Source organism: Leptosomus discolor, chromosome 1, assembly GCF_034619465.1.
Source record: "Leptosomus discolor isolate bLepDis1 chromosome 1, bLepDis1.hap2, whole genome shotgun sequence".
Classification (NCBI taxonomy): domain Eukaryota; kingdom Metazoa; phylum Chordata; class Aves; order Leptosomiformes; family Leptosomidae; genus Leptosomus; species Leptosomus discolor.
Window position 1 is genome coordinate 113,820,707 of NC_141391.1, and position 20,066 is coordinate 113,840,772.

At 36.9% G+C, this 20,066-nt stretch overlaps 1 protein-coding gene across 1 annotated transcript in view; it reads right to left on the minus strand.

The window, feature by feature from the left end:
• GBE1 (1,4-alpha-glucan branching enzyme 1) overlaps positions 1-20,066 on the minus strand; it is a 171,847-nt gene that overhangs the window by 94,139 nt on the left and 57,642 nt on the right. The window contains exons 4-7 of the mRNA XM_086482469.1: positions 5,998-6,123; positions 4,843-4,978; positions 2,376-2,466; positions 1,005-1,214 (exon numbers count right to left, since the gene is read on the minus strand). Coding sequence (XP_086338595.1) covers positions 1,005-1,214; positions 2,376-2,466; positions 4,843-4,978; positions 5,998-6,123 — 563 coding nt within the window. The remainder of the gene's footprint in view (positions 1-1,004; positions 1,215-2,375; positions 2,467-4,842; positions 4,979-5,997; positions 6,124-20,066) is intronic.

Here is a 20,066-nt window from a genome sequence, read left to right on the forward strand (position 1 = left end):
TGCATCTCAAGGGAGGAAAAAAAAAAAAAGCACATTTATCATCAAATAAGGGGCGAATGACACTGCATAGAATTTAAGAAATGCTTTGAGACTCTGGGGTTGTGCAAAACTTACTGTGGGATGTTCAGGGGAAGAATCAAAGACAAGGAAAGGGAGAAATCAAGGTGGTTTAGAGATGTACAAACATGGGAAAAATGGGAGAAGGAGACTGAAATAAGATGGCTGCCTGTTCCAGTTTCTCCATTTAAACCACTGAAATATTCAGCATGCAAGGTAAATTCCCTCTCCTCCAATACCTCAGAGAAAACAAAGTAAGTAGTATTAAATGCTAATCATCATCTGGCATTAACACATGGTTGGCCACACACTATACTTACACTAGTTAATTAAGTGTGCCCAAACTGAGTCCCTAAAACTGCCTACTGAAAGTGACCCCTACTATTAATTATTGATCGACCTCTAGAAGTGCTTTGGAACGGAGTTAAACTTTTGCTACATTTCCACAATCTGTCAGTCTGACAAGAAATTTCCTGAGCTTACAAGTTTTCTTCAGCTTTTCATATTCTTTCATTTATTTTTATATATAACTACACTATATACATATATGATATGAAAATATAATACATAATACGAAAATACATATATATTTTATTTTATATAAGTATTTAAATAGGTATCTACATAAATATGTGAATCTATAAAATATTGAATCTATTTTAAAATAAAAATAATAAGTAATAACTACATCATATAATACATAAAATGCACATGGTATATAATATGTACATACTTAGCCATGGACAGCAGAAGAATAACACCACCTAATACTATTATTTAGTGTTAGATTCTATGTATTTATCAAAGCAAAGGAGTTTAACTCAGCAGATTGTACAGTTGAAGAACCTTGAACAATGACTTTTCCAGTTTGGTGAACAGTGTAGTTTTAATAGAACTGGTCAGAAATAATAACCACCGACACACCTGAAGTGACATTTTATACTTACTTTGCATAGTCAAAGAGCCTGCTGTCCCAAAGCTGATGAGTTCCTTTAGGACCGGAATGGAAGAAACAATAATCCGTACCATCAAATTTGTTGAGACCATCTTCAGAGTTTTTTGATGCATGGCTGTGCACAACATCCAGTAGAACAGTGATGCCCATTGAGTGAGCAACGTCAATCATTTCTTTCAGATCATCTGGAGTTCCGTAACGGCTGTCAGCATAAAAATGCAATGTGTTATGAGTGGTACAACCTGAACTTAAGCTGACAATACTAAACATTACTCAAAAACTACACCGATGTCAGCAGCTCTTCATTACCTAGTTTCCAGATGTACACATACTATTTTTTCAGCCTCTTTAGTAGCTATTGATTACAAATTGACAATTAAAACTATTTTTAATTATAAAAATTACATCATGCATGCAATGTGTTGCAGAAATAGTTTCAAAGTTTTATTCTTCCCTTTTAATCTATTAATATATCAAATTCAGTATAAAAGATAACCGATACAACTTAAAGCTTCTATTTAATATTGAACACTTCATATGAGACAAGAATATATCTATGTTACTCGCATAAAGTAATCCATGGTGACTACAGAAGTAAGTGTACATTCATGAAAGTCCCCAAAATACACCATCTGCTGCTGTCCCGCCTAGTTATTTGTTTTAGGTACTACACTATTTTCCAACTTGTTTTTAAATAAAGATTTGTGTGTCCTGTGTCCAACACACATTTCTTTCAAATAATGAAGCCACTTAAAACTTCCTATCTCAATGTAGCCTGGTTGTCACTTGAGCTTCACCAAGATAAAAAAGAAAAAAAAAACACCACACCAAAACCCACACACTAAAAACCACACAACATTCAGGTTTATCATAATTTTCTTAACAATTATCTGAATGCATTTTCCATCTATTGTCACTCTAGGCATCAAATCTAAGTACAGTCTGTTGCAAGCTTGAGGAAAAACTTGAGATTTTAATCAAGTTTATTATGAACAAGTAGTGTACAGTTTTGTTTATCATAAGAGAATGTCTCGCACATTGTGTTTATTATTACCAGGAATTCCACAACAAAAAATGCATGCATAAAGACTGCTGAAGCTGGATTAGCTGGAATACGCTATGACAGCTGAAGTTACTTATAACCTTTTTGTTTGTATCCTACAAGAAGCATTTCACAGAACAGCCGATCACTACGCTCAATTGATTTCGGATTTAAGAGGAAGCTAGAGCAAATACCGAAGCCATTACTTTCTCTTTCCATTAAACACTTTTACTTAGAAACACACACATACAGGCATACTGATTTCAATGGATGGGGAGGAGTAAGGTAAAACAACAAGGATGCTGAAGTACTTAAACCAACCTTGATGCTGCAAAGAAGCTTGTGACCTGGTAGCCAAAACTGGCATAGTACGCATGTTCCATAATAGCCATCAGCTGGACGCAGTTATAGCCTATAAAACCAGAAGAAATAAAAGAAACCCCTGCCTTAAGGATAGTTAAAAGAGGATTCAACACTTGTAACAGATCCATTCCAGTCTTCTCTCATTTTAGCTGCTTCTACCTAACGATTAACAACTAAGATTGAGTCTCTCAAGAATTAATTCCATCTACATAGTTTATACTTACAAGATCTTCTGTTAAAAATGGAACGGTCAATTTGTCAAGCGATCTACATGTAACTAGGTGTATTGAATCACTCAGATTTAGAAAGCACTAAGTAATATGCAAATATAATCTTAATTTAACTTTGGAATATTAACTATGCCAGTCTGCACATCCGGAACTTCCACCTCACTTGTGACACTTGCAGTCAGAGGGTTTGGGGTTACTCACTAGCTACACGACTGTAACTTACGCCCTATGAAATCTTTTTTTACCACTTCAAAAGTACTTTTTTTGAACTTTGATGATTACGTTCCCCCTCTACAAGAGTCTTTCAAGAAAGAACGTTTTTGTTCTGAGTTTACCAAAGAACCAAGGCAGTACAGGAGGGTAGGAGACATGCTGTCTCTTGTATCACCTAAGATAGTTCAGTGCAATATTAAGGGAGGGAAATCTAAAAGGAAAACAACATACTAATTGTGGAGCCACAGCATCTTAACAAACACTATCTTTAGTAGCAATAAGTAAGTGCCCATATAGCTAGCAAGTGAGGACTATCAGCAAGAGATAACCTTCAGGTTTAATCTACAGTCTGTTGAGACTCCCACCACCACTTTTCTTCCTTAGTTTAACCAAAATCTTCACTTCATTTTTTAATTCAGTTCTTTAGTTTTATTGGTTTTGTTTTTAAATTGTGCAGCTATAAAAGAGTTGTTATTAGACGACAATTGGCATGAGCTCAGCAATTTGTCAGATTCGTTGCTGTTTTATAATTCAGGCTCATTGCGCTTATTCTTATTTACAGCATTTTTATAAACAAACAGCAATACAGCATCAAATTAATCTCATTCAATTTGCTTGCTATTTATTTTGCTATGTCATGCACATATCTCTACAATCTATTAATAATTTTAGCATTCTTAAACACTGATGTCTTTAAGCTTGTCCTAACAAGTAAGACATTCCAAACCCAAATCTAACACCCCTTAAAAATATATTAAAAGACTTAATTCCCACAGTGTTTACTTAATGTAAATAAGAATAAACATTATCTATCTTTTCTGTATACCCAGCCTAAGTTTGATATTGTTTTTCTTTTGTGGTGTATCAGCCTTTTTATGACATTTCTCCTCCCTAAAGAAAAACCTGTAGGTAAAGCAGAAAGCTTTCATATTTCTGTCAAACATATTAACCTCCTGGAACATCTGAAATTCTTTGGCAGTAGAGAGTCACAGACACACAATGTGGAATCCAGATTTACTTTTTGTTGAGGGCCTCCAGATATGCAAACTCCCTCTTTTCACCTGCACACTGAACTTTATTGAAAGGCCACATTCTGTGAAACACTGACAAGACCTAAACCTACAAGAAAAATGTATGGCTTCTTCAGGCACTCTGATATATTAAAAAAAAAAAAAATAAAAAATAAAAAATCAAACAACACATAAGGACAGCCACTATCCACAAAGGTATCAGCCACGGATGTCACAATTATTTTACAGCTGAGTTAACAAAATGTGTTGCATCACAGGGCAGTAAAAGCTACCAAGTTCTAATACTGTCCATGATAGAAACAGTGCAAAGTCACCACAGGAAAAAAGTAATTACCAAATAAAAACTGAGGTGAACAGGTTTGCTATGCTTCCTGAGATAAGCACACCAGCTGTTTCTTTCATACATCCCCTCCAATATACTAGAAGTTCTTTTCTAAAAGAGGATTTCTCACATTTAAAGTTTCCATGTTCTGATACTTCATAGCAACTGTTCAGGGATAAAAATTTAGCACGCTTACTTTGGCAAACAGAATGGACAATCCTGTCTATCCAGATATTTCTTTGTCTTTCCTTAGAATCAAGATGTACATGAATAGAACCAATTAAGAATACAGTACTTTCTAAAGACTCTCTCACAAAACCAGGTCCCTTTTCCAAGTGGAAAGCAAACCACATCAAAAGCAAATTGTCCTGCCTTTATCTAGGCTACTGCAATCACAATTTACTTAAAAATCTGTGGAATGAATTTTTATTCACATATCCTATTTCAATCTTTGTTTCTTTTCCATAGATTTTGCTTGTTTATCATTTTTGCTGCCCTAGGAATCTATTTTTATAGTACATGTAATCTGAAAACACAAAAAACCTATAGACACTTGATAATTATCTTTCCTAATAAGAACACAGGCACATAAAAATTTAATCTACGGAAGTATCTCTGTTATTACTTACCAAGATCCTTTATTCTAGGTAGTACATTGTATGTGAAGTTTTTATAAGAAGCTACTTTTCCTTCTGGGGAAGCAATCCCCACATGAGATTCATAGATTCTTAGGCTTTTTAATCTCTTGGGGGAAGGATGCTTATGCTATAAGGAAAAAAAAGTTGTCATTAGGATACAACAGCTTGGAAGTGTTGTCACAATCACATAATTTGCAGAAGATGAAAAACAATTTAAAGTTTATTTTGTTTTTCCTCTAAGAGCACAAACATTTCAGAAGTAATTAAACAGTCTAAACTGTTAAAGCAAATATCTATTTCAAATCAAAATTCTTTATGAAGAAGCTGGACATCCACGATTCAACACTTTTCTTACACGCTTCTTAAATTACATTGACATATACAAACTTATAGCAGCCATCGCACTAAAAAGTTCTTCTGAATTACTATTAAGCTTTTTGAAAAATAAAAGACAATAGGAAGATAGGTTTTCATTTTTTAAGCATATCTGCTGTTTGCAGGTATCTAAAGTTGCTCTGCATAAATATTTTACCCCGAAAGAACACCGTTCCACAGCACAGAACAATCTATACTCCAATTACTTAGGATTTAAAAAAAAAAAAATAAATCCCAAGCCTGTAGTTTTAAAAGTAAAATTTAAAGTAACATTTTCCTGATATATAGAAACTAGGATGTGACTGGAGTGTGAGCGTCTTACTTCTGAAAGCTTTTTCTGACTTCATACAGCACTGACTTACTAACGGAGTACTGAACTTTGTATTTGCAGCCAGCTAACTCTTAAACCCAATTCTGATAATTCCCTGCTCTCCTCTGTACCAGGAAGGGGCGCCTAGTCCTGGAACAGTTATCTAGCTTGCCTGGCATGTGGGAAGCAAAGTCTAGAATACCACTTTAACAGGTCACTACTTTTTTATATACTCTATAGGAGACAAAAAAAGCAACTCAACAACATCCATCATTAAAGTCACTTGTTTCTGTCAAAGCCACAAATAAAAACCCTTCACTTCTCAGGTAGCTACTTTAACCAGTTTGTTACCTTCTTTTTGTGGAACAGCTGTTTTTTTTTCCTTTTCTTCCAAGCAGGGATACAAAGATGACATGATACATGGTTTTATACACCTTTTGAAAATAATATTTAAGCCTTACTATATATGACTGTGGTGGATTCCAGTGTACCCAATCGTAATTCACTTTGTCTTCATCACGGACTACATATCTTGCCCAAGGTGAAATACGATAGAGGAGTTCGCCATTTTGAGCACGAATCACCACCTATAAAATAACCACAACATATGTATGCAGTCACATATAATTCATATAACACCTCCTATATAAACCATAGCAGAGAATGAAATAGTATACTACACAGAAATTTAATTTAAAGAACACATAAATATACAATGCAAGTCAAGACAAGAAAGAATGACCCTGTTCACAGAGATGATTTGCAAAGGGATAGGAAACCAGGCATGTCAGACACAGGAGTGATGTTCACCAGCGGAGCTGAAAAGTGAGGATATATATGTAAGCTTCATATAAGTAATGGGAGAAAGAGCCTTCCCAAATGGATTACTGTTAGGTTCCCTAATTTCCCTGTCATTGCTATTTCCCTACCATGTTCTTATAAATTTAAGTAGACATGCAGTATAATGCCATCAAGATGAGAACTGCAATTTGTTTACTTGGAAAACTAGTAAGCCAATTTCAATATCTTAATTCTCTTTTCTTTTGTATGCTCTGTGAGTCCTGACCAATATCATATAGACTAGAACCAGATCAACACAAGCAGCACAAGACAGCTTTCAGGTCAAAAAGAGAGAAAAGAGTAAAATTTAAATTGCTGGGTTTCTTCTGGTCCCTTTCAGTTTCTCTGGATGCCTTCCTCATTCTAATGATAAAATAAAGTATTATCATCTGTTTGACTTCCTGTATTTGGTCTCCTCTATTTTATAAGAAGAGATGAAAGAGGATCACTCTTTTCAACGCCTTCAAAAAGCTCATAAAACTTCACTTCACCAGAAAGAGCGACCAAACACAACAAACCTAGGAGCAATTTTGGGGTATTATAATTTTACACCCAAAAGTAAAACTGGAATAATTACTAGGATAATGTTGTACCAGGACCTTGCAGAAGACATTGTATTTGAGGAGCTGGTGATCTTGAACAGGCCATCTCTGCTCTATTGAGTAATTACTGCAATCTGTAACTTATACCCTTGGGAAAGGGTATAAGAATCAAGGGGTGGAAGGTAGTGTTGCTGACTGGGAGCGTTGTCAGTTTAGGAGCTATGGACAACAGGTCTGTGCTGTGCTGCACAAGCCCCTTGGCTGCAGGACAACCTCAACCATCTCAGCATAACAGAGGGACCTGCATGCAGCTCCCCCTTGGTGCCAGCAACTATGCCAGCCGCATGGCCTTGCCTTTGCCTAAAAGTGCAGCAAGAAAGTCTCATGAGAACCTGCTTTAGGAGTAGTTTTCTTGTAAGGAAACTAGACGCTAGCTTGAATGACCAAAAGGGTGAGCTTCTCTCCAAAGCCAGGATCTGCTCCACACAGCGTGCCATAAGAAAATCTACCAGGGCACTGCCTGATGCCACGCCCAGCACTTGAAGGTGACTTGCTCACTCTCAGTATTCCTCCTCTTAATTCTGTCTACTTAAAGGAGTTATTCTATCAAGCCAATTGCTGTCAAGCCTTTCTTCTTGATATGCAGAATGCACCCTGCTCCATCTCTCTCGCCTCACCCCACCCTGCCTCCCCCTTCCTAAGTGCAGAATCTTTTGGCCGGAAAAATACCTTTAAGATCATCGGGTCCAGTCATCTTCCTAACATTACCAAGCCCACCACTAGAAGGAGCAGCACCACTCCGTTTTTGCTTAGTGTTTTGGCTGCCGTTAAAACAGTAACACAGAATGTTTGCAAATTTAGAACCCAGAAACGTCAAAGCAATGGAAGTCCTCAAATTCTTCGTTCTGCTTTTGTTAAGAAGTTGATGGGGTTTTCTTCGGTTTGGTTGTTCGTTTGGGGGGGAGGGGGGGCTTTTGTTGGTAAGAAGAGCTATGAACATCATGAGAAGCCTCAAATTAAAAGCCGTGGGGAGTGCGGGGTGTGCAGGGTGTGCGTGCTTGAACTCTTTTCTCCTTTTGTTTTTGTTAAAAAAGTGACTTTTCTTTGCTTCCAATTCCTAACAAGTAGCCTGGAAGAAAATAATTATTAAAGAATTGCCTTTTCACCTGCGGTAAATGTCTTTCATTACTTCAATAGATTATCTGTATCCTTAACTCAACCACAGGAGAAAGTAAGATGAAAATACGTATACACAGTGGGTTAAGGTGTTGGTAAAGCAAGGAATTATGATTGCTGTGTCTCTCAGTATGTACTATTATAACTCTGACAACTCAAAACAGGTTTTGTAAGAAGGAGTAATCGAGACTAACCACCTAATCAGAAAAAGCTGCAAAAAAGTTACTGAAAACACTCTACAGTTGCATGGAAAATTTCTTCTGTTAACTGTGCTAGCAAAGCTGGCCAAAATGGTATTTCTGCAAATTACATCAACACTACGAAGATCCTCCTGGCTGACAGGACGGACAATTTGCAAGCTACTGTTGAAATCCTAAAAAATTATCTCCTCTTTCTGATATCACACTTCTGATGATGCTATTGCCTGTTTTATTAATTTGTTCAAATTTACCCATCACAGAAATAAGATAATTACTGCATACCATACCTAGCTACTCCTGTTAGCATTCCTTTTTCTCTAATATTCTAGTGTAATTTATACTACACAAGCTCACGAGGGGTGGGCAAATTTTATTTTAAGAAATATGAGGTAATTAATCTAAATTCAGAATATTATTTAATTAGATGTAGCACTGGATTAATCCAAAGATGATACTGGAGGGGGAAAAAGAAAAAAGGTTATTTATTATAAAATACTAAAACCAGTCATGCATACTTTTGAATTTAATCCATTAAGCAATGAAAAACACTTTAAAAAAACGAAGCGATTAGAAACACATTTAAATGAGCAATCAGTTATTTCACTTTTTTAACCCATACTCCTACAGTTACGCTGCATGTGTAAACCATATCTCTGCATCCTGTCCTTTTGACATCACATAACAACTTTTGTTATTCCATAGTCACTCAACTCAAATCAACCAGATTTTCTCTCATTTTCGAGGCATCAGTGCACTTGATTTACTAGTTTTTCAGAAGTAATTTTGTTTAAGTACTTATTTTGCTTTTATTCAAAGCAGCTGTCAGGTCAAGTTTATTGATTAGACTTTTCAGGACTTGCATAGGAACTTCTACAACTTCCTAACAATTTTCACAGCTGGAATTCTAATAGCGACAACTAAAACTTCTCAGAAGCAGAGGCATACCTGTATTTGTCATATGAGAGTAACAAGGCAGAGCCATAAACAGGTGGTGCTAACCTACCACTTTCTGCAAGGGCTGGGTTTGCACACTTAATCTTAACAGATTAAGAGTCTGCTGTATTTTAAAGGTTCACAATCTAAATTTTTGGGGTTTATTTTTATTTTAGAACTTAACTTTCAATTTTATTCTGCGAAGATATAAGAAACCTGCCATGTTCTAAAGAAAAGAATACATTTATCCAACAACAGAAGTCATACCGTTTAACCATGTAAATGTCAGAAAATCTCTAAAAAAGCAGGGGAAGCATTTATTTTAAATAAGTATTCAGAAAAATTTATTTGTTATCTTCTTCACAGTGTAGGTCTTTTTAAGGAATATTTTGCAAATATATCCAGCCATGGTTGTATCTGGATGAACCTCACCACAATAGCGGGAACCTCAATTTTGCTCATGTGTTGCTGTGCACCGAGAAAGCACAGTCAGGAGCAACATAGCTAACCCAGAAAGTAAAAATGGTAAAGCTGAATTCTGTTCTTCTCTTGTTTACAACAGCTTAATCAACAGAGTTTCCTTAGACCTCTATCAAGTGATCCCTAACAATTTCAATTCTCATTTCCTGAGCTTGCTTAACCCTTTTCTTAATTTTATGTGATTCCCATTTGCTGAATCTTTCCTTTCCTTAATTTCCTTAGCAAGATCTACACGCAATCAACTTCTTATTCCTCTCTCCTGATATTACAGAAAGTTGATTAGTAAGTTACGAGTACAAAGATTTCAGATAACATTTTCTGAATCTTCTTGAGACAGAACTCCCACACCATCAGGCTTAGCATGGGCACGAGCAAAAGAAACTGCAAAAAGCTGAATGGCACCCCAACATGTATAGCAATTCAGCCCAAGACTGACAAAAGTAACTCTAATGGAACAGTCCAACAGCTTTCATTCCCACATTTGCTTTGGTATTTCTTGAAAAAATTAATTATAAATAAACAAAAGTTGTAATAAAAGGAGTAATAACATAAAACTGAAAGACAGAGAAACAACTCTTGCTCCACTCAACCCAAGCTATTACTTGTGGTTCATCCTCTGCAGCATTCAGATATAAAAAGTAGTTGCCATGTATACTCTGCACCTGCCGCTACAGGTTATATATGCATAAAGAATACTGAATATAGTCATTACGCAGCCCTTTTCACAAAGTACCTATGAGTCTATTTAGCAGCTACTGTACTTCTGCTACAAATTTGCATTTTACTCATTTCGTACTATTTAAAAGTTATGATGCATTGCCTATGCTAGCTACCACTTAGTTCATCAACATTGTATAGCTGAGTTTACATTTTCCAATTAACTCAACAACCTTCTCCAAAGGACACGCATAAAATCATGATGGTCATTAAATAGGCTTCTTCAAACTGGTCTTGGGATTTACCTAACCTGTTTCTTTTATACATATTTAAGCTTTAGTTAAAGAAAATTCTAGGTAAAAACAGTCACTGTATTTCTGATTCTATTACCAGTTTTTTTCACTTTTACTGGCTTCTAAGAACATGTAACAGAGCACATATTTTGCTGGCTTTTAAGAACGTAACAGAGAATACAAATAAGGTTGCTAGAAAAATCATAGTTAAACTTAGTTGTCATGCATAATAATCAGGCACGGTATGTAGAAGTTGTAGGCAGTAGGCATTTAATGCACGTAATATGTACCAAACAGCCCTTTAATATGTTTTCATATTACAGTTACATACCCACATTATGGCTTACCGTTGGCTTTCTTCAGCTTTGTGATTTAAATCGCCTTTTAAGCACTTACCAATATGAGCTATGTAAAATTGTCAGGGAGGAGAAGCAATGCTGGTCACTACAGAAAACACTCCAACAAGACAAGTGCAGGGGGAAAAAGGAAATCCAAGTTTCCTAGGCAAAATAATACATCCTCCTCAGTTTGTGTGTTTAGACTCCTAAGAAATAGCCAAAACTAAGAGTTTAATAAAGAAAAAAATCTACATATCAAAAGTTACATTTACACTGCCCAAATTTAGAAGGATGGAAAAGTAAACACAGACAAAAAACAGATGAAGAGAACTTGCCACCATCTATATTAAACATCTCTTTGTCTGACACATAACAGAGTAGTATTTTATTATAAAACTGCATAATGCATGGGCAACATTGCAATTTTTTTGTGAAGAGAGGGAAGTCTCTTACAACAGCTAATCTGTTTAGAACTCTGTACTAAAATGTCTTTTTTCCCTACTTCCCTGTAGTTTCCAAGTTGTCCTACCCACTGGAAATTTCTAACACAAGATTCTGGAAAATTCGAAGTTAGTCACGCAGAACTTGCCTACTTTAATAGATATAGCTCAACTGAACAGTTTTGGGTTTTTTGCTCCTCTAGTGTTAAATACATTCACACAATAATATGTAAAAACTCAAAAACCTTGATGACCTTTGAAAATCGCATGATTCTGGCTTCCAAGTGAAATACCAGTACAAATACATGTAAATATATGCTCTCACACAAATAAGCAAGTATCAGAAAGACAGAATGAAAATGTCCTTCAATATTTGACACCAAAAAGCCAATTTACTCTAAAAACAGACATCACACAAATACACAATTCATATAAGCACAATTGTAAAACAACAAGAAGTGAAGTGCTTAACTTAAGCTGCTCATCTTTTGTATGTAAAAGTTAAAAATGTGCATTTTGTTTGAATTTTCCGTTATAAGGATATTGGGTGCATTTTCAACACTTCTAAAATGTTTAGTACACTTGAAGTTTAGCATCCAAATCTACTGTAATTAGTGCAGTGGATTCCATAGATGAGTACATCCAAGGTATCGAAAACATGTTCTGCTAACCTCAGCCATCAATGGTGCTTTCAGATCTGAATAAGAATCCCTAGAAAAACTGGAACATCTGTAATAAGACCAAACACACAGCCAATAAGGGCTGCCTTTGAAGATGTATAAAAACTGGTATGCAAAGGTGCATTCCAATTTTCAAAACGCTGGACTGCTGAAAGACAAAGCAGGACCTAAATCTCATAAGAACATTAGTATCAAGGTGATAATGTGTTCCATGTCTGTCCCACTAGAGCATGGGGAATTTATGAAATGGGGAGGAAACTGTAGGATAAAACTAAGTACAGTGTTTACAGGTCTATTTTGATGATTCTTAAAACTCCCAAAAGCAGTTTATTACAGTTAAGGAGAAATCATCACTCTGAGGGCAGTCTAGTGTCATACAGAAAGGTAGTAACACATTGGAGCAATTCAGAAGATGAAACAGGTTTCATTTAATTTAATGGTGCTTCCAATTCAGGGGCCTCAATTTTAAGAGACCTTGAAAATTTCTGAGACTCCTGGGTATCCCACAATTCTGCCTTTCCAAAATAGAATGGGTCTTCCATACCACCTACAGCACATCTGCCAACCCGTTCCGAATGTCTCAGGGCAGTTAAAAGAAAACTCAGTACTTATACTCAGGCAGCTTAGAACCTACTGTGACTCTCTGACATTTGTTAGCTTTTTATGCAGAAGTCACACATTTTTTTTTCTTAAATTATCTATAACAATAAGAAGTCTGAAAGTTTAGCAAGTCTAACAACTTTAAGTTTAGTCACAAGATCATGAGCAATGAATCCCAACAAAGAGGAAGTCAGGCAAAACCACCAAGAGGCCTGCATGGATGAACAAGGAGCTCCTGGACAAACTCAAACAAAAAAAAAAAAAAAAAAAAAGGAAAAAGAGAAGTCTACAGAGGGTGGAAGCAAGGACAGGTAGCCTGGGAGGAATACAGAGAAAGTGCTCAGGCAGGCAGGGATCTAGTCAGGAAAGCCAAGGCCCTTATAGAATTAAATCTGGACAGGGACATCAAGGGCAACAAGAAAAACTTCTACAGATACATCAGTGACAAAAGGAAGACTTGTGATAAAGCTGGCTCTCTCCAGAAGGAAACGGGAAAACCGGTTACCTGGGATATGGAGAAGGCTGAGGTTCTCAACAGTTTTTCCTCAGTCTTCACCAGCAAGTGCTCCAGCCACACCATCCAAGTCGCAGCAAAGGCAGTGGTTGGAAGAATAAAGAACTGCACTGTAGAAGCAGATCAGGTTCAAGACCATCTAAGGAACCTGAACGTGCACAAGTCCATGGGACCTGATGAGATGCATCCACAGGTCCTGAGGGAACTGGTGGATGAAGTTGCTAAGCCACTACCCATCACAGTTGAGAAGCCATGGCAGACCAGTGAAGTTCTCACAGACTGGAAAATGGGAAACATAACCCCCATTTTTAAAAAAGAAAAAAAAAAAAAAAGGAAGATCCAGGGAGTTAGAGGCCAGTCAGCCTCACCTCTGTGCCCAGCAAGATCATGGAGCAGATCCTCCTGGGAACTATGCTGGGGCACATGGAAAATAAAGAGGTGACTGGTGACAGCCAACATGGCTTCACCAAGGGCAAATCATGCCTCACAAATCTGGTGGCCTTCTATGACGGGGTTACAGTGTTGGTGGATAAGAGGAGAGCAAATTACTACATCTACTTGGATTTGTGCAAAGCATTCGACACTGGCCAGTATTTACAGTACCTAAAGGGGGCCTACAGAAAGGATAAGCAAGGACTCTTTACCAGGGCATCTAGTGACAGGACAAGGGGTAATGGCTTTAAAATGAAAGAGGGCAGATTTAGATTAGATATTAGGAAGAAATTCTTTACTGTGAGGGTGGTGAGACACTGGCACAAGTTGCCCAGAGAAGCTGTGGCTGCCCCCTCCCTGGCAGCGTTCAAGGCCAGGCTGGATGGGGCTTTGAGCAACCTGGTTATTGGAAGGTGTCCCTGCCCATGGCAGAAGGTTGGAACTGGATGAGCTTTAAGGTCCCTTCCAACCCAAACCATTCTATGATTCTATGAATTACAAATTTAAACCCATGTGTAAAATAGAGCTTAATGTGGTTACACTATTGTTATGACAGCTGAAATTGTTTACTAAGAGGCTGCAAAACATGACATTTAAAGTTTGTATATTTACAAATATCCTCTTTCTTTTTGTGTCTGCCTACCTTCATTTTTTCACATCAGCTTCATCTGGCTACCTCGTCTTCCAGCGTACACATACACAGATCCTCATAACAGCATGGACGAAGAATTCAAATAGCAGTTACATACAACACCAGACAATTTCTCTGCCCAGCATCCACTCCTTTAGCTTTCAGCTCCTGCATCTAAAGCAGACTTTAATTCCATGTGCAAGCATTGTATTCAATTATGATGTGCTCCCATAAGTTATCTACCTGTTTCCACTGATGACAATACAGGGTCAAACATTAGAAAGAAAATAAGCCACAGTATCTTGATAATTCCTTATTTTTCAGATACCTATTTATTTTAGAACTAGCATCTGCTGGACTTCTTTTTTTTAAAGAATAAAGACTTAATTTTTGCCGTTCACAACATTTGTTATATAGTGGTTTGTCATTTATATTCAAGTTGGGGAAAAGAAAAACGAGGCGGTAATAACTAGATAACGAATGAATATATGCAAGCCAATAAACTGCTCTGAAACACCATATTATTATTTCATTACTTGAATAGCTTGAAAGCACTTGGAATGATCATTGGTATATGTGGCTTTTAATATAATGATGAAATTAAATTGGCCATCAAAGCAACAATAGCTAAAATAATGAGAGTGGACTAGCTTTAATATAAATATGGAAATGTCAGTGACTTGTTATATATATAAAAGCAATAAGCTATTATTTCAATATTTCACAATTTATAGTATTTCATTAGCTTCATACTTATTCATTTTTGAGACAAGATTATCCAAACATAAAAGCCACAAGAATACAGGTGGAAACACCATCTCATCTCAACAACATGCACCTGATTTAAGAGTAAATTCAACCCAAAACCTAAAAGCATGACAAGATCAGGTCTTAAAGACTCCTTAGGAAGTTTATGTTAGATGCTGCAATAACATAACCAGGTTTTTGCACTACAAGAAATTTATTAGAAATTAAACATGAAGGTATTCCCCTCCCTCTAAGAGTGCATGTCTAAGAGTTTGTCTAAGAGTGCATGGGGAAGGAAATCAACTGCTTGTACACTAAGATTTTTTTAGTATAACATACACTATAGACGAAGTTTATATTTTTACTTTTATAAAGACAGGGTAACTGAGAAAAAGCACTACAAATTTCAAAAAACACAAAAGAATCTGAACTAGATAAAGTTTACCTCTCCAAAACTTTATACTTAGGACATATTGCTGCTGTGAGAAAACCTGGTCTTAGATTCTTATTCCATAAATGCAACTCAGTTTCAAAGACAGTTCCTGCATTCAAGTCACTGACATAATCCTTCTACAAGATTGTATTTATTTTTTTTCTTAAATTGTTCATCCTTTTCTCAACCCCTTCAAGTTGCTATAGAAATAGAGAAGTAAAGTTTTACTATCAGTTGAAAATACCTTCCCCTGCACACCTTAACTGTGTACTTCTCTTCCACAAAGCTTATCCAATCCTGAGTTTAGCACCCAGGACAGAACACACAGTTGTGATTATTTTTAGCCAGTGGATGATGTAAATTGAGCCCATTTACAAAAGTAAATAAAATCCCATCACCACCCCCGCCTTCCCCACACACACAGAGGAAACTACAGGGCAGCTATTACCCCATTCTCTTTCTACAGGTGATACTGGTTTGTGAGAGAAGCACTAGAGTCCAGAGGCAACGTTTTTGTGTATTTATTTTTTAGTACACGGGACCATGACAGAACACTTTTCAGCAAGATAATGCAACCTGCTGCAGAACTGAGGACCAGAATTCCAAGTTCCTTGCCTGACACAGTTCACTTTGAAGATTAAGATAAAAAGACAAAAGCCTGACAAAAATTTGGGACAGAACAGCACTGTTACAGCTTTATTCTGAAATTGCCTCATTCAACTTGACAGATTTTAGAGACCAGATAATGTATTTCCCTCTTTAATAGCCTCAGAAATAGAAGGCAAGGAATGAAGAAGTGAACACAGTGTCTTCACTAGTGCCTTACTCTTCTTGTCATTGCACAGCCCTGCCTAACAAAGCTCAGGAGAGGCAGCAAGGGGAAAAAGGGATCAATTGTTCAACACTTCAGCTTCCTCTAGCCAGGATTGCCTCCCAAATGGACTCTCCACCCAAATCAGTGGGAGAGGAGGCATGGAAAACAGGAGTATTTCCAGAACTCACCTTCCACTGAAAAACTTTACCAGACTGTTCCTACCACTCCGAATAACTAAGACATCAAGCTTATCTGTTGAGGTGTTTACAGTCACTGAAGTTATTTTCTACCAAGCAAATTCAGTATAAACCTTGAAAAGAAGTTCTGGAAAGAATGTACAGTGTGTTTCTTCTGCCAGGCTGTTCTTCCTAAATTGTAAATCAGTTATATTGGAAAGGAAAAGTAATAGAATACTATTACTCCAAGTCTCCCTTTATCCAACTTTTTTTTTCCCCTCATCAATTTAAGATTACTGTCAAAACTAAGTCAGTCAAGACAAAGTGGCCTGCTTTGTTTGGTTTGGGGTCTTGTTTGGTTGGTTGGTTTTTTCTTCCAAGCAACCTTCTGCCAAAGAAATCTGCTAAAGGGACAAGCATTTAAATCAAGTCTTGAAAAAAAAATACTCCTTAACTATCAGACACAAAGTAATACTTCTCTGGTTGTTTATACATTTAACAAAGTTCTGCAGAGGATCTGTGTGTTTCAGAAGCTGAGGGAGAGGGGTCTATTTGTTGTGCAGATTATTCTCCTGTAAATATATCATCACATCAGTTACTAAGACTCTAAACTTATTAGGAATTTTAAATATTTGTTCACAAATATTACATTCCCCCTTCTTTTCTCCCTCAGGGAAAGAAAACACATTTTCTTAAAAAATAATCAAGATATGAAAGAAGCAAAAGCCTATCTTCAAAGCCAAGTCATGAAGTCATGCCTTGATTTTCCAAAAGAGGGAGATATAGCGCCATTTGTGAATTAAGCATTTCAATTGCAGTGAAGAACTTGAAGAATATGTTTAACTAGTTTACTAGATTAGATTAAAAAGGAAAGCTTTTGCTCGTTTCCATTTCCATGCTTCTGTTAGAAAACGAAGAGAAATTAGCAAATACTAACACAAAAATGCAGAAAATACTGTATTATCTATTTGAATAAAAAAGAATTCAAAAGATGGAGACACTCGCCTAGTATTACAAAAATATCTATACACACAGAGATAAAAATATCATCGGAAAATCAAACTCTTAAAATCCAGGAAACCATTGGAGAGTTGTTAAAAATGAAAGCAATATCGTGTGGAAACTTTCTCAATAGATTTCAATAGGCACAAGCATAGAGACAACACTTTGCTTAATCATCATGAACTATCCTAAAAGTACATGGATTTCTGCAGGAAGAAACAATAGGCTTTAATAAATGTTAGCTAGACAAAGGTGGCATTATTAGGTATTGAGGGACAAGCAGTTTATTTTTTAAAAAAGGAAAACACCACATGTATCTATGCTGCAGGACAGCATTCAAACTTTTCTTCCAGTCTAGAAACCAGATTTTCAAAACATTTTTCAAAATCAAATTAAGAGTCAAAGGTAAACTGCAATCTCTAAAATACGCAGTTCAAGAAATACTTTTTCCCCACTGTAACTTAACCAGAATAAAGTTACTATAACAGCAGTGATGTAGCTCAAAGACTATAAAAATTTGTATTAATATAAAAGCATTCATATATGTATTATGTAACTGGGGCTTGGGGTAGGACAGTACAGTTTGAAAAGCAACCATAATAATAAAGCACATTACACACAATAAGCGTAACTTAATTGGAGTTGTTTCAAGCCATGTCAAGTAGAAAAGAAGCTGCTGAAGTATGTAATAGGGGCACTCAAGCAGTAAGCATTCCTTATCTTCAACCTTAAAGCATTTGTATAAAGGACAACTGCTGCATAATGCACCCTGTGGTTGGGTGGCTGTGGCATAGCATGCTTACTTTTTGAAACTTCTGTTCACAGCTGTTTCAAACTGACAGCGAAACATCTCTCGGAGATGAGGGAGGCCACGCTCCACACCTCCGCTTGCTGTCGTGTACTCCCAGTGTCTTGTAACTGGGGTAGCCTGCAGCCCCAAACAGTCCTTCCACTGTCCTCTTCTTCCTCTTGCTGTTGTCCCCCTGTCCAACAACTCAAGAGTCCCCAATACCTTAGGTCACACTCTGGTGGATAACAAAGTGCAGAGAACTGCAATGTGTCTGTTCTGAGGTTGTCTGTCATGGACAAGCTCACCTGACCCTCTCCACACATTATTAGGTGCATTAACTTAACTGCTTTCTGACATTCTGAAGTAGCATGCCTCGAATACTTTATCAGAATGCCCCAGAGAAATCCTCAAACAGCTCCGGTATTGGCTGTGTTGCCAGTACAGATTCCATCTGACAAGACTTGGGCATCCAAGGTGTGGAGTAAGCCCATTAAGAATATCAAAGTTTATCTTCCACTTTCTCCCTGACCTATAATCTTCTCTTAACATTAGAGACAAACATAACTGAAAATTAGGAAGTACATAGCAGTAAGTCACACTGAAAAGAGTGTCAGGAGCTTTACCTAATTAGTGGCCCTATCTTAAAAAAAAAAAAACAAAAAAAAAAACAACAACAAAACAAACCACCACAACAAAAACCACCAACAATTCCCCCCAAAACCACGGCCATGTTTATATATACTTGATATGGACCCTCACACTTCAAATTCCATTTCAAGACCCCTTCTTCTTTAAAATTCTCTATCCCTTTTCCTCCAAAATTACACACATTTTGCTTTAACACACACAGAGTATCAATTTAAACAATTAGTCTTCTGTTTGGATAAACTAAAAGGAAAGTATTCAAAAAATTATGCAATCTTCAAGTCACAGGAGAACTAAGGCTGCCAAAATAACTGCACAAAAATGTTCTGAAGTGCTGAGCTCAGTCTGCAAAAAAGGCTCCAAAGAGCAACAGTCCATGGCATTACAATGCTTCATTGCTGCTACAACCTCTCCTACAGGTCCATGAGCAGTTGCACATTGTTTACCAAATCCAAACAGGCAAAGTCAAAAGACCATTTGCCTCCCAATGAGATAACAACTCTTCCTGTTAGTAAACCTAATTTGTAACCCAGAGAAGCCTACAGTAACTTGCTGAAGGGTCATGGCTCACAATCAAGCAATGATAAAGGGTACTGCCACAGATTTAACTAATGCTTTACTTCCCATTCAGCACAAACAATGGCTAGAAACGTATGTGTTAGATGATTTAAGTCCCGCTCCCTAAAGTTCAAAATTCCAGGAATGCCAGGTCTGCTCCTTCTTGCACACAGGTTATACATCACCAGCTGCAGGACACCTGTTTCATTCACTGTTCAATTTTGCAGACCTAGTGATTTTTATTTTTTTTCCATCCTACATACCACTTAAGACATGAAATCTACATGGCACAGAACTTAACAGAGTATGAACAAGGACATTGCCTGTCCCTCAGCTGAGGTGAAAACAAGAAACATTTGTACGTATAAGGAAACAGTGAACACTTCTTCAGGAAGCTTCCCACTGAAATCAAGTTTCATACCTCAGCTAGGGTTACCTAGGGCTCCCTTTGTAAAAGCTGTCTGACTGCACAAAACCTATTTACATCTTAAGTCACAGAAAACCCACCACATCTTCAACACTTCTGTACTTAGCAGCCTAACCGCCAGCCTGTTACCCCATCATTAAAAAGTTTCCTGGGTTTTCACATTCTCATTAAAATCACCTTCA